The sequence below is a fragment of the Lonchura striata genome, chromosome 28 (assembly GCF_050655825.1).
Source record: "Lonchura striata isolate lonStrDom1 chromosome 28, ASM5065582v1, whole genome shotgun sequence".
In the NCBI taxonomy this organism is placed as follows: Eukaryota; Metazoa; Chordata; class Aves; order Passeriformes; family Estrildidae; genus Lonchura; species Lonchura striata.
Window position 1 is genome coordinate 6,125,153 of NC_140730.1, and position 11,696 is coordinate 6,136,848.

The 11,696-nt window shown below is 58.4% G+C and overlaps 2 protein-coding genes across 3 annotated transcripts in view; both read left to right on the top strand.

The window, feature by feature from the left end:
- The window catches only part of REXO1 (RNA exonuclease 1 homolog), a 45,754-nt gene extending 42,885 nt beyond the window's left edge, over positions 1-2,869 (top strand). For both annotated transcript variants that reach the window (XR_014950298.1, XM_021528240.3), the window contains one exon: positions 498-2,869. Coding sequence is in view for 1 of the 2 variants with exons in the window: in XM_021528240.3 (XP_021383915.2) it covers positions 498-586 (89 nt within the window). In the remaining variant the exon portion in view is untranslated. The remainder of the gene's footprint in view (positions 1-497) is intronic.
- Positions 2,870-10,132: 7,263 nt separating this feature from the next.
- Positions 10,133-11,696, top strand: part of ATP8B3 (ATPase phospholipid transporting 8B3) — a 28,558-nt gene continuing 26,994 nt past the window's right edge. The window contains exons 1-2 of the mRNA XM_085562607.1: positions 10,133-10,320; positions 10,925-11,080. The gene's annotated coding sequence lies outside the window, so the exon portion shown is untranslated. The remainder of the gene's footprint in view (positions 10,321-10,924; positions 11,081-11,696) is intronic.

Genomic DNA, 11,696 nt, shown 5'->3' on the forward strand with positions numbered 1-11,696 from the left:
TAAAGCTCCTTGCAGGGCCTGAAGGGGCTCCAGGAGAGCTGGAGAGGGACTGGGGACAAGGCCTGGAGGGACAGGACACAGGGAATGGCTCCCAGTGCCAGAGGGCAGGGCTGGATGGGATATTGGGCAGGAATTGTTCCCTGGCAGGGTGGGCAGGCCCTGGCACAGGGTGCCCACCCTGGATCCCTGGCAGTGCCCAAGGCCAGGTTGGACAGGGCTGGGAGCAGCCTGGGACAGTGGAAGGTGTCCCTGCCGTGGCAGGGGTGGAATGGGATGAGCTTGAACAAACCATAAACCACAAACCATTCTGTGATTCTGTGGAATTCTTTAAATCCCTACCTGTGGCTCGGGGTGCTCCCAGGTGTGGCTGTGGCTGCAGGGGCCAGGGAGCAGCTGGCTCTGCCTGGGCAACTCCCTGTGCTGAGCTGAGCTGAGCTGAGCTGAGCTGAGCTGAGCTGGCAGAGGGGTCACTGCCACGCCTGTGTTTGTGTCCCCAGTGGAAGGACACGACTCCAGTGAGGATGCCAGAGCCTGCATGGAGCTGATGGTGTGGAAGATCAGAGAGGATGCCAAGGTGAAGCGATGACCTGCGTTGTCTTTCTGCTGTTCTCCTGCACCTCTGTGAAGAAGCAGTGCAATAAATGCCCACAGCCACCCTGTCCCCGTGCCAGCATGTTCCTGCTCCCCAGCCATCCCAGCAGGACTCCTGGGCGCACACCTGCAGTCCCCCTGTCCAAGTGGTGGCTCTCGGATCCTCAGACTCCACCTGAGGGATTCTCTGTGCTCCAAGCACTGCCTTTTGGGCCTGGCAAGGTGGTTTTGAGTAGCACAACCAGAACTTCTTGGTTCCTAGGAGAAGCTTGTTAGAGGTAGGTTGGAGATGTGCAGAAAGATCTTTCTGGTTCAGTTAAAGGTAGATTGTTTACTACTTTTTTTTTTTCTCCCAAATATAACTTAAATTGCCTCTGTACTCCAAAGCAGTGTTTGGAGAGGGGGGAGATGGAAGAAGGTTGGGCAGGAAGCTGTGAGTGGATTGTGTAGCTGGTGTGGGAAGCAAGAGCTGAGGGTCAAGCACTTGGGAAGAGATCCTGGTGCAGTCCCACCGTGGAACTGCAGAAGAGGGAGGCCAGCTCTGAGCAGCTGGAGGGAGAGGAGTGAGGTGGGATCTGGGATTTGCCACCTGCTGTAGCCCAGGTGGTCCCCTTGCTGAGAGCTGGCTGGCACCTGGTTCTGCAGTCAGTGCAAAGGGGGAAACCACGAGTGTCCCACCTTGCCCAGACCTCAGGGAGCCACGAGGCAGGACAGGGACAAACAGCTCCCAGAGCCAGGGAGAGCCTGCATCCCATGACTGCAGGGTAGGACAAGGGTCCTTCCCTGCCCCTCAGCTTCCAGCAGGGCCCCAGTGAGCTTGTGTTCAGGGAACAAGGTTTTTGGGTGTGCAGGTAAGGCTGCACCTAAGGGTGGCCTCAGCAGCCTGTCCCTGCTGCAGGGATGTGGTCCAGGCAAAAGCAATAGGGGAAAATCCTTCATTTCACCTCATTGACATGTTGGGAGTTGTGCAGAAAGCAAAGGACTCAGCTGTGTGTCTGGCACCTGGACTAAAGCAGCTGCTGAGTGTGACTGTCACTGGGGTGGCTGGGTGGCACTGGGGGGTCCCTCTGCCCCACCCCTGCTGCTGTCTGGGACAGCAGAGCTGAGGGGAGCAATCCCCATGGACCCCGTGGAGCACCTTCACCCCAGGGCAGTGACCCCCCAGCCTCCCTCAGCACTGGGGTTGTGTCCCTTGGTGGCTGCTGTGTCCCTGTGTCCGTCTGGGGCACTGGGGCAGAGGAGCTGCTGGGCTTTGGCTCCTGTCAGAGCCAGGCCCTGCTCACTCCTTGTACCCCTGCTGGGCTCAGGGTCTGGGGACAGCTGTGTCCCCTGCGTGTCCTGCTGAGCTGTCCCAGCCTGTGGCAGGAGTGTTGGCCGGGCTGTGCTCCAGCACAGGGGTGTCCTGCTCCAGCCCCCCGCTGGCCCTGCTGAGCTCTCCCCATCCCGCTCTGCCCTCGGAGGCAGGGACGTGGCTTCTCTGCCAGGAGCCACCAGGAGAAGTGGGGCTGTAAAGACTCCTGCTACTGCTGAGCCCCTCTGTGTTTGCTCTGGCAGCAGTTCCTTACCCCAGTTTTGGGGATGCTGCTCCCCCAGTGCTCCACATCCAGCTCTGCTCCTTCCCTGCCGTGGGGCTCCCACCCCAAGCAGCCTTGGGCCACCTTGGGCTGTCCCCTGTCCCCCTGCCTGCAGGGAACACTGCTGGTCCTGCCAGGCTGTGGGAGAGACAGAGTTCAGCACTTCCCAGCTGGGGAGGGAAGGTTTGTTCCTGCTTCTGCCTCTTTCCCATGTTTATCCCCCATTTATCTTCACCCCTGGCTGCAGCGGTGGAATGTCCCTGGAGCAGCCACGGCAGGCTCCGATCTGGCTCTTGCCTCTCTGCTGTTCCTCAGCAGGCAGCCCCTGCTTCCAGCTCCTTCCCTGGGCCTGGCCACGCTGTGCTGCTGCCCTGCTCCGGGGCTGCTTGGCTCCATCCCCCTGCTGGGGCTGGGCAGGCAGGGCTTCCTCCCGGCCATGGCACCTCCCTCATTCCCTTCGTTCCCCACGCTCCAGCCTCAACTGAGGTTTTGGGGTGGGGGTGTGGGGGGGCTGCCCGTGTCAGGGGATGTCCCTGGGAGGGTGGAACCATATCCAGCCACACCATGGGTGTGCTCAGAGCCAGGCCTGGCCCCGGGCTGCCATCACATCCCCAGGCAACAGAGGTTTGGTTGGGTTGTACAGAACGATTGTAACCTGTAACTTTTTGTAATTGTTTTTAATAAAAGAGTGTTGACTAGATGCACATTCCCGAGTCTGGGACTGCTCTGCCTGTGGATGGGTTGTGGAGGGGAGGTGCTGGAGAGGCTTCCCAGGGGATCCTTCCACAAGCTGGAGAAGGTCCAACACATCCAAGGTCCTGTACATGGGTCTGGGCAGCCCCAGCCCTGAGCACAGACTGGGAGATGAACACAAGGAAATCAGCCCTGGGGGAGGGTTGGGGTGCTGGTGGGTGAGAGGCTCAGCCTGCCCCGGCCATGGGCACTGACCCCAGAGCCCCCCTGGGCTGGGCTGAGCCCAGCGTGGGCAGCAGGGGAGGGGGGATTCTGCCCCTCTGCCCCGCTCAGGTGAGACCCCACCTGCAGAGCTGCCCCAGCCTGGGGAACAGCAGCAGGAGGACGTGGAGCTGCTGGAGCCAGGCCAGAGGAGCCACGGAGATGCTGCCAGGGCTGGAGCCCCTCTGCCATGGAGCCAGGCTGGGAGAGCTGGGGGGGCTCCCCTGGAGAGGAGAAGCTCCAGGGAGAGCTCAGAGCCCCTGGCAGGGCCTGAAGGGGCTCCAGGAGAGCTGGAGAGGGACTGGGGACAAGGCCTGGAGGGACAGGACACAGGGAATGGCTCCCAGTGCCAGAGGGCAGGGCTGGATGGGAGATTGGGCAGGAATTGTTCCTGGCAGGGTGGGCAGGCCCTGGCACAGGGTGTCCACCCTGGATCCCTGGCAGTGCCCAAGGCCAGGATAGATGGGGCTTGAAGCAGCCTGGGATAGTGGGAGGTGTCCCTGCCATGGCAGGGGTGGCACTGGATGGGCTTTGAGGTCCCTTCAAACCGAAAGCATTCCTTGATTCTGTGACAGTGGTGGGGACAGAACCCCATTCTGCTGCTTGGGGCTGGGGGTGACCCTGTGGGATCCCCACTTGGCCCCTCAGGTGTGTGTCTCCCCCCCCCCCGCCCCCCCCACTCTGGCCCAGGGTGAACAGGCACCCCCCGGGCACAGGCTGAGGGGTCAGTGGGGTCCCAGCCTGTTCCCCCTCTGCCCTTTTGGAGCCCGGCTGCTGCCCAATCCAAACCATTCTGTGTCTCCTGACCCCTTCCATTCATAGCTGCTGGTCACAGAATCACAGAATCACGAGGTTGGAAAAGACCTCCAAGATCATCGAGTCCAACCCAGCCCGAACACCTCAACTGAACCCTGGCACCCAGTGCCACATCCAGGCTTTGTTAAACACACCCAGGGATGGTGACTCCACCACCTCCCTGGGCAGCCATTCCAGAACTTTATCACCCTTTCTGTAAAAAAACACTTCCTAATATCCAACTTGTATTTCCCTTGGGGCAGCTTGAGACTGTGTCCTCTGGTGATATTTCCCCCTCTCAGCCCCCTAAATTCTCAGGCTAGCCCAGAGATCCGAGGCTTTGAGGGGAGGAATATCAAGAGATGGCAAAGATTACCAAAAGAGGCTCTTACCCTGATATATGTTGGTGCAGCTCTCTTTATTCTGTGATGTCCATGGGGAGAGCGATGCAAAGAGGACGAACAGGAAATGTCAGGGGTTTATCCAGGCTTTGGACAGGGTGGGCTCCTTGGCTCTCCACCAGCCCTGTCAGGGCAGGAAGGAGGGTCCAGGGTTATCTGATCAGAGCCACAGGGTCCCGGGGAATGGGGAAAAGCCTGTCCTGAGCGCACTGTAACTCTGGTTCTGTCCGTTCCCTGCTGTGTGTGCCCCGGCCCAGCCCAGCCCAGCCCGGCCCCTCCAGCACATCCCTCCCGCCGGGTGAGCCGGGGAACCGGGATGGAATCCGTGCCACTCCTGGAGAAAACCCCATCCCAGCGCCCCGGGCTGAACGAGGAGGGCTGGCCGTGGCCGGACCCCCGCTCTGTGCGATCCCCCGCGCCCCGAGGGGTGCCCGGGCACATCCCGGCTCCTCCTGCCCCACCCCGATGGAGCCTCGGCATCCCCCAGCCCCGCCAGCCTCCCCCGGGCCCCGATCAATCTCCCAAATGGGGCAGGAATTCCAGCGCCAAACCGAGGAGCTGATTCAGCACGCAGGAAGAGGTGAAGGTAAAAAGTTCAAATAAAAAAATAATGGGCCATTAGATGACCTCACTGGCAATGTGTTTTATTTAACGCCGCTGATGGCTCGGCGGTGGCAGCGCTGCTCCGAGCCGGGGAAGTCGCGACTTTCTCGGTCACCTCCGCGGCTCCGGTGGCCCCGGCTGCTCCGGCAGCGACCCCAGTCCCACCCCAGCCCCGAGGGTCCCTTTGCCCCTCCTTGCAGGTCACCGGATGGCCCGAGGTGACATTAGGGAACCCCTGCAGTGACAAAAACATTTTGCTTCTTTTTTTGCTCTTTTTTTGCCTTCTTTTCCCCATCTTGGAACCTGGAGGGTGACAGGGACGCTTCGAGTCTCCTCCAGGGTGAGGGTGGAGGCAGGTGGGAATTTTAGGGTTATAAGAGCCCAGGTGCCAAGGGAGCAGCACTCACCCAGCCCCATGTGGAGGGACAGGAGGACACAAAGCCAGGCTGGAGGGGGCTTGGAGCAGCCTGGGACAGTGAAGGTGTCCCTGCCATGGCAGGGGTGGCACTGGGCGGGCTTTGAGGTCCCTCCCAACCCAAACCACCCTGGGATTCGATGACACCAGAGCCAGTTCAAGATCTGTCCCAGAGCTCTGTCCCTCCTGGTTCTCCCTGGAAGATCTTGTCTCTGGGCACTGCCAGGCTTGGGGCATCACCAACAGAAGGGGTTTTCTTCCCTCTGAAGCCTTTCCCCCTTTTGGGTGCCTTTGCCTCTGGCTCTGAGCGTGGCTCCAGGGCTTGGCACTGCCCTTCCCCACCTTGGTGTTCAGATGCTTCAGCTGAACTGGGGAAGCAAAGGAGCAGAGAGAACCCCAGAACCCCATTCCTTCCCCTTCCCAAAACCCTCAGGGGTGAGCTGAAAGCCGGGAGATGAAAGGGAGCAGCTTGCTGGGGAAAAGGCTCCATTTTCACCCCAGCAAGAGGAGAGGGGTGAGCTCAGAGGTGCTGGTGGCTCATGAATCCTCCCACAGAATTCACGGAATTCACAGAATTCACAGAATCACAGAATCACAGAAACACAGAAACACAGAAACACAGAATCACAGAATCACAAAATTCACAGAATTCACAGAATTCACAGAATCACAGGATTCACAGAAACACAGAATTCACAGAATTCACAGAATCACAGATTCACAGAATCACAGAATTTACAGAATCAGAGATTCACAGAATCACAGAAACACAGAATTCACAGAATTCACAGAATCACAGAATCACTGGGTTGGAAGAGACCTCCAAGATCATCGAGTCCAACCCAGCCCCAACACCTCAACTGAACCCTGGCACCCAGTGCCACATCCAGGCTTTGTTAAACACATCCAGGGATGGTGACTCCACCACCCCCCTCAGCAGCCATTCCAAAACTTTATCACCCTTTCTGGATATGCAAACTATATTTATTTCCCTTGGGGCAGCTTGAGGCTGTGTCCTCTGGTTCTGTCAGTTCCTGGAGAAAGAACCCAACCCCACCTGAGCACAGCCACCTTTCAGGGAGTTGTGGAGAGTGATAAGGTCACCCCTGAGTCTCCTTTTCTCCAGGCTGAGCACCCCCAGCTCCCTCAGTCATTCCTCACAGGGTTTGTGTTCCCAGCCCCTCTCCAGCCTCGTTGCCCTTCTCTGGATGCACTCGAGCGTCCCAACGTCCTTCCCAAACTTGTCCTGTGTGGGAATCCAGAGCTTCCCTCTGGCTGCCCTGGACCCTGGCAGGGCTCAGGAACCCCCTGGACAGAGCCCCCAGAGACACTGGCTGTGATCTCTGTCCATGGAAAAGAGTTTTCAATCTTACAGGGTGAATTACCAGCTCTGAGTGTTTGATATCAGTAATAATTAAGTGTGGCACAGGTGCAAAAGTAAAATTTTAGGGTTCTAGATAAGGGGTCCAAAGGGGACAAGATGGAGGAAATTGGGTGTGCCTTGTCCTTTTTCTCCTTCTTCATGCCCTCCATGTTTCACTGTGGTGTTGGCATTTTTCTGTTGGTTCAGGCTGGGGACACACTGTCCAACGTAGGTGACAGATATTGGCACGTTCTTGTAAATCCAGCCCAGGGAGTTTCTGGTATTTAATGTTTGTAAATATTTTATTTTTATTTTTATTTTTATTTTTATTTTTATTTTTATTTTTATTTTTATTTTTATTTTTATTTTTATTTTTATTTTTATTTTTATTTTTATTTTTATTTTTATTTTATTAATTTCCTCACGAACGGGGCTTTGGAGCTGCTCGGCTGCTCGAGGAGAAGGAAAAACCTGGCTCAGAGGTTGAACCCTTCCCTGGGAGCGCAGGGGCTGCCAGGGGGAACTCCTGGAGAGGGGACACACCGGGACAAAGCCCTCGGTGCCGGGACACACCGGGACAGCCACCGTGGCACCCCAGGGACTCCCTCTGCCCCGGCCTCCCGGCGCTCGCTTAATTACACTGGACGGGAGGGGGGGTCAGCTAATTGCAGAGGGTGATTGATTGGGAAAATGTCATCTTCACTGGCCTCGGTTGCCAGGGTGACCTCGGCCGTTCCCGTTCCGGGCACCCAGAGCCACCCCGCCCGCGGGGACACGGGAGCGGGATGGGAAATTCCTTCCTTCTCCAAAGAGGGATGGGGAAATTCCTTCCTTTCCCCAAAGTGCGGGATGGGAAATTCTTTCCTTCCTCCAAAGTGCGGGATGGGAAATTCTTTCCTTCCTCCAAAGCGGGATGGGGAAATTCCTTCCTTCCCCCAAAGAGGGATGGGATATTCCTTCCTTCTCCAAAGAGGGATGGGGATATTCCTTCCTCCTCCAAAGAGGGATGGGGATATTCCTTCCTCCTCCAAAGCGCAGGATCGCGGCGGGAGCGCCAAGCGGTGATGGGGAGGAAGGAAGGACTCCAGGAAGGACTCATATGGGGACATGTATGAGTTGTTTTCTGTAGATTTGGTTTTTTTTGTTGTTGTTTGTGTTTCTGTGTAGAATTTTTTGTCTTCCTTCTTCTTTGTAATAATAGAAGTGGTTAGAGGTGGTGTTGTAGTAGGAGGTTGGTAGTTTTGATAGTTACAAAATGGTGCTGGAAGGAAGGAAGGAAGGAAGGAAGGAAGGAAGGAAGGAAGGAAGGAAGGAAGGAAGGAAGGAAGGAAGGAAGGAGCCAGATTAGTGGAAGGTGCCCCTGCCCACTGTCGGGATGGGATGGGGATGAATTGGGATTCAATCTAGGGACGTCGGGACATCGGGACATGTGTGGGGACACGGGTACACATCTGGGGGCATTGGGACATGTGTGGGGACACAGGGACACATGTGGGGACATTGGGACATGTGTGGGGATGTGGGGACACATGTGGAGATATCAGGACATGTAGAGGGACACAGGGACACAGGGACACGGGGACATGGGGATATGTGTGGGAACAGGGGGATGTGAGGGCATGGATGGGGACACAGGCCCATCAGGACACATATGGGGACATGTATGAGTTGTTTTCTCTAGATTTGGGGGTTTTTGTTTGTGTTTCTGTGTAGAATATTTTGTCTTTCTCTTTCTTTGTAGCAACAGAAGTGGTTGGAGGTGCTGCTGTAGTGGGATGTTGGTAGTTTTGATAGTTACAAAATGGTGTTTGTGGCGCTGTGCATGCTCGTGTTGGGGGTTGTTATTTTGTTGTGTGGTAACTCTTTGTAAGGTGCTGTTATTTTGTTTTAAGGGAGTGTGTTTAGTAACGATGCAAGGTTTTGTATAACAGTTTTTTTGGTTTGGAGTTGGGACTTGTAAGTTTTTACTGGAATTTTCAGTTAAAAGTTCAGGAGGTTGCTGTTCGGTTTAGGACTGTTACTTTGGATGTAAAGTTCGTGTACAAGGCTGTACATGTGGACAAGGGGACATGTGTGGGGACACCAATGGGGACACGGGGACACCAATGGGGACACGGGGACACCAATGGGGACATGGGGACACCAATGGGGACACGAGGACACAGGGACAGAGCAGGCAGCGCTCAGGGAGCTCCTGGCTGTGCTGTAAATGCTTTACGGGCTGCGGGGCTGGCGCTGGGTGATCGCCTCCAGGTCCCTGCGGCTAATTGCAGGCAGTAATTAACGAAATGACGGCAATGGCAGGACCACTGCGGGTGTGCAGGATGCGTGGGGGTGGACACCAGGCTCTGGCCTCATTAGCTGCCGTCACTAACGAGGTGCCCTCTGTCCCCAGCTGCGCTGGCAGTCCCGGTGCGGGCACTGCCCGGAGTGGCAGAATCCCAAAGGGTGGAAAAAGGGACAAGATTCCATGCAAGTAGTAGGTGCAAAAGGAGAGGGGTTCAAAGTCTCAGTTATGAAGGAAGTAAAGTTTGAAGGGGCAAATAAAGTAGGAATTGGGGATGTTCTGTTATTTCCAGAAGCAGGGTGCCATCTATTAGGGAGGGATTACAGGTGCAGTTTGACATTGGAGTACTCCTAGAGGAAGGAAGAATGGTGGTTAAGCTTCTCCAGTTAAGGGAAGAGAATGAGGACAAAATTCATGAGATGGTGTGGGCAAAACTGAAAAATCGAGGTAAATTGAACATAGTAATAAAAAGAGTTGATGAGAGCCATCCAGTTCAACAATACCCTCTTTCCCTGGAGGGGAGACGAGGACTGCAGCCGGTGAGCCAGGACCTACTCGAGGAGGGGACCTTAGAACCATGAATGCCCCCCATAATACACCCAAATTAGCAGTAAAGAAGTCAGATGGGACTTCCAGGCTTGTCTAAGATTCAAGAGAAGTAAACCGAAGATCAGTGAATCAGTACCCAGTAGTGCCTAACCCCTGTGCACTGCTGAGTAACATCCCCCCAGCACACCAGTGGTTTAGTGTGAGGGACCTAAAATGTGCTTTTTGGGCAGGTCCACTGGCAGGAGAAAGTCGGGATATATTTCCCTTTGAACGGGAGGACCCCGATTCAGGGAGAAAGCGACAGCTGCGGTGGGCTAGGTTACCACAGGGGTTTCCGAATCCCCAAACCCATTCGGTCAAGCCTTGGGAGAAGTACTACGAGTGGCTGATGTGCCTTCGGCCTCCTCTTCCTCGCTGTCCCCTTCCCCTCGGTGCCCAGGGCACGGCCCGAGCCCCCCGAGCTGCTGCCACAGCCGGGGGCACTCGGGGCCCGGCGCTCCCCAGTGCCCCCAGTGCAGTCGGGGGCTGCCCGACCCTGCCCCGTGCCCACCGGCCTGTCCCCGGGACGGCGGCAGCGACACCGTGACCGGGTCAGGCCCGGGCAGGCCCCGCGGCAGCGGCTCGGGTCGGGCAGGGCGGGCGGGACGGAGGCGGGCAGGTCCCGGGAGGTGTGGCATGGGCTGTGCCCACGGTCCCGCGTGGGGCAGGACGGTGGCAGCAGTCCCGGCTGCCGGCGGAGCTGGCAGGAGCGCGGCGCTGCCCGGGGCCGTGCCCGGGCACCGGGGCAGGTACGGGGACCGCGGGGGCAGCGGGCACGGTGACAGCCGCGGCCGTGGGGTCCCGGGAGGAGCGGGGTGCCGGGGCCGCTGCCGCCCGGGCACGGAGCAGCGTTTGGGGATGGCGGAGCGATCCCGGAGCGCATCCAAGCGGCTGGAAAGCAGCGAGCGGAGCGAAACTGGCGGCTCGGGCACGTCCCGGGAGCCGGGCAAACAAGCCCGGAGAGGCTCTAACGATCCGGGGAGCGCGGGGGCGTTTCCGGCGTGCCGGGCACGGGAGGGGACAGGGGGACAGCCGCCCGCCCGCGCCGCCCGTCCCTCCCGGCCGCTGTCGCCTGTCGCCGTGCGGGACAGGAGCCGGCCGGGCCGCGGGGCTGGCTGGGGTCCCACCGGGACACGGGGTCAGGAAAACAGCAGCAGCACCCCCGGGACCGTGTGCCAGCCCGGGAGGGGACCGAAGCCAGGCTGGTGCCGTCCCCGCCGGTTTTGGCGTGGGAAGGAGCGGGAGGGCACAGTGGGCACCGGGAGCTGCGGGCACTGCCCGGCGCTCCCAGAGCTCTGCACGGAGCGGGAGCCCGGCGCTGAGCCGGTGATTTCAGGAACAAAACCTCCACAGAATTCCCGTGGCAGCGCTCGGAGCAGGCGGGGACATAAATCTCCGCGGCTTTCACCAGCCTGCGCCAAACCTTGGTGGCGCCGTGCCCGGCCCTCCTTCAACCCGACTTCTGCTCAGCCGTGCCAACCTCCACCAGCCCAGAGCGGCACTTGCGGGGTGAGGAAGCTCCGCTTTGGGGCGTCTTAGCGCCCGGCAGCACCGCGGGGATGCTCACAGCTGGAGCCCTCCGGGATGGGACCGTCCTGAGGGATGGGACAGACACTCCGAGATGGAACCTGCGGGATGGGACAGACCTGAGGAATGGGACCTGCGGGATGGGACAGTCCCTCTGGCATTGGGACCGTCCCTGTGGAATGGGACCTGCGGGATGGCACCTGAGGGATGGGACAGTCTCCGAGGGATGGGACAGTTCTGTGGGATGGGACAGTCCCTCCGGGATGGGACAGTCCCTGCGGGGCCGGGCAGAACGGCGGGTCCATCCCAGCTGTTGATCTGGGGGAACATCCCGTGGGATGGAAGTCCCAGCTGGGCTCGCTGAGGCGCGGGGCAGTGGTGGCAGGATGTCCCGTGCCTTTGGCCATCACCAGCCCTCCCTGGCCCCCGGGGAGCCCCGGGCCGGGGCCAGAGCAGGGTTTGGCTGCCCAGGCTGTCCACCCGTGTGGCTGGGGCTGGCAGGGAGCCCTGACACCAATTCCAGCCTGTTCCCGCCTCCCCAAAGTGCAATTTTTACCTCTAATTACTGAGCTGATGAGTGACCTTTGTCAAGAGCTTT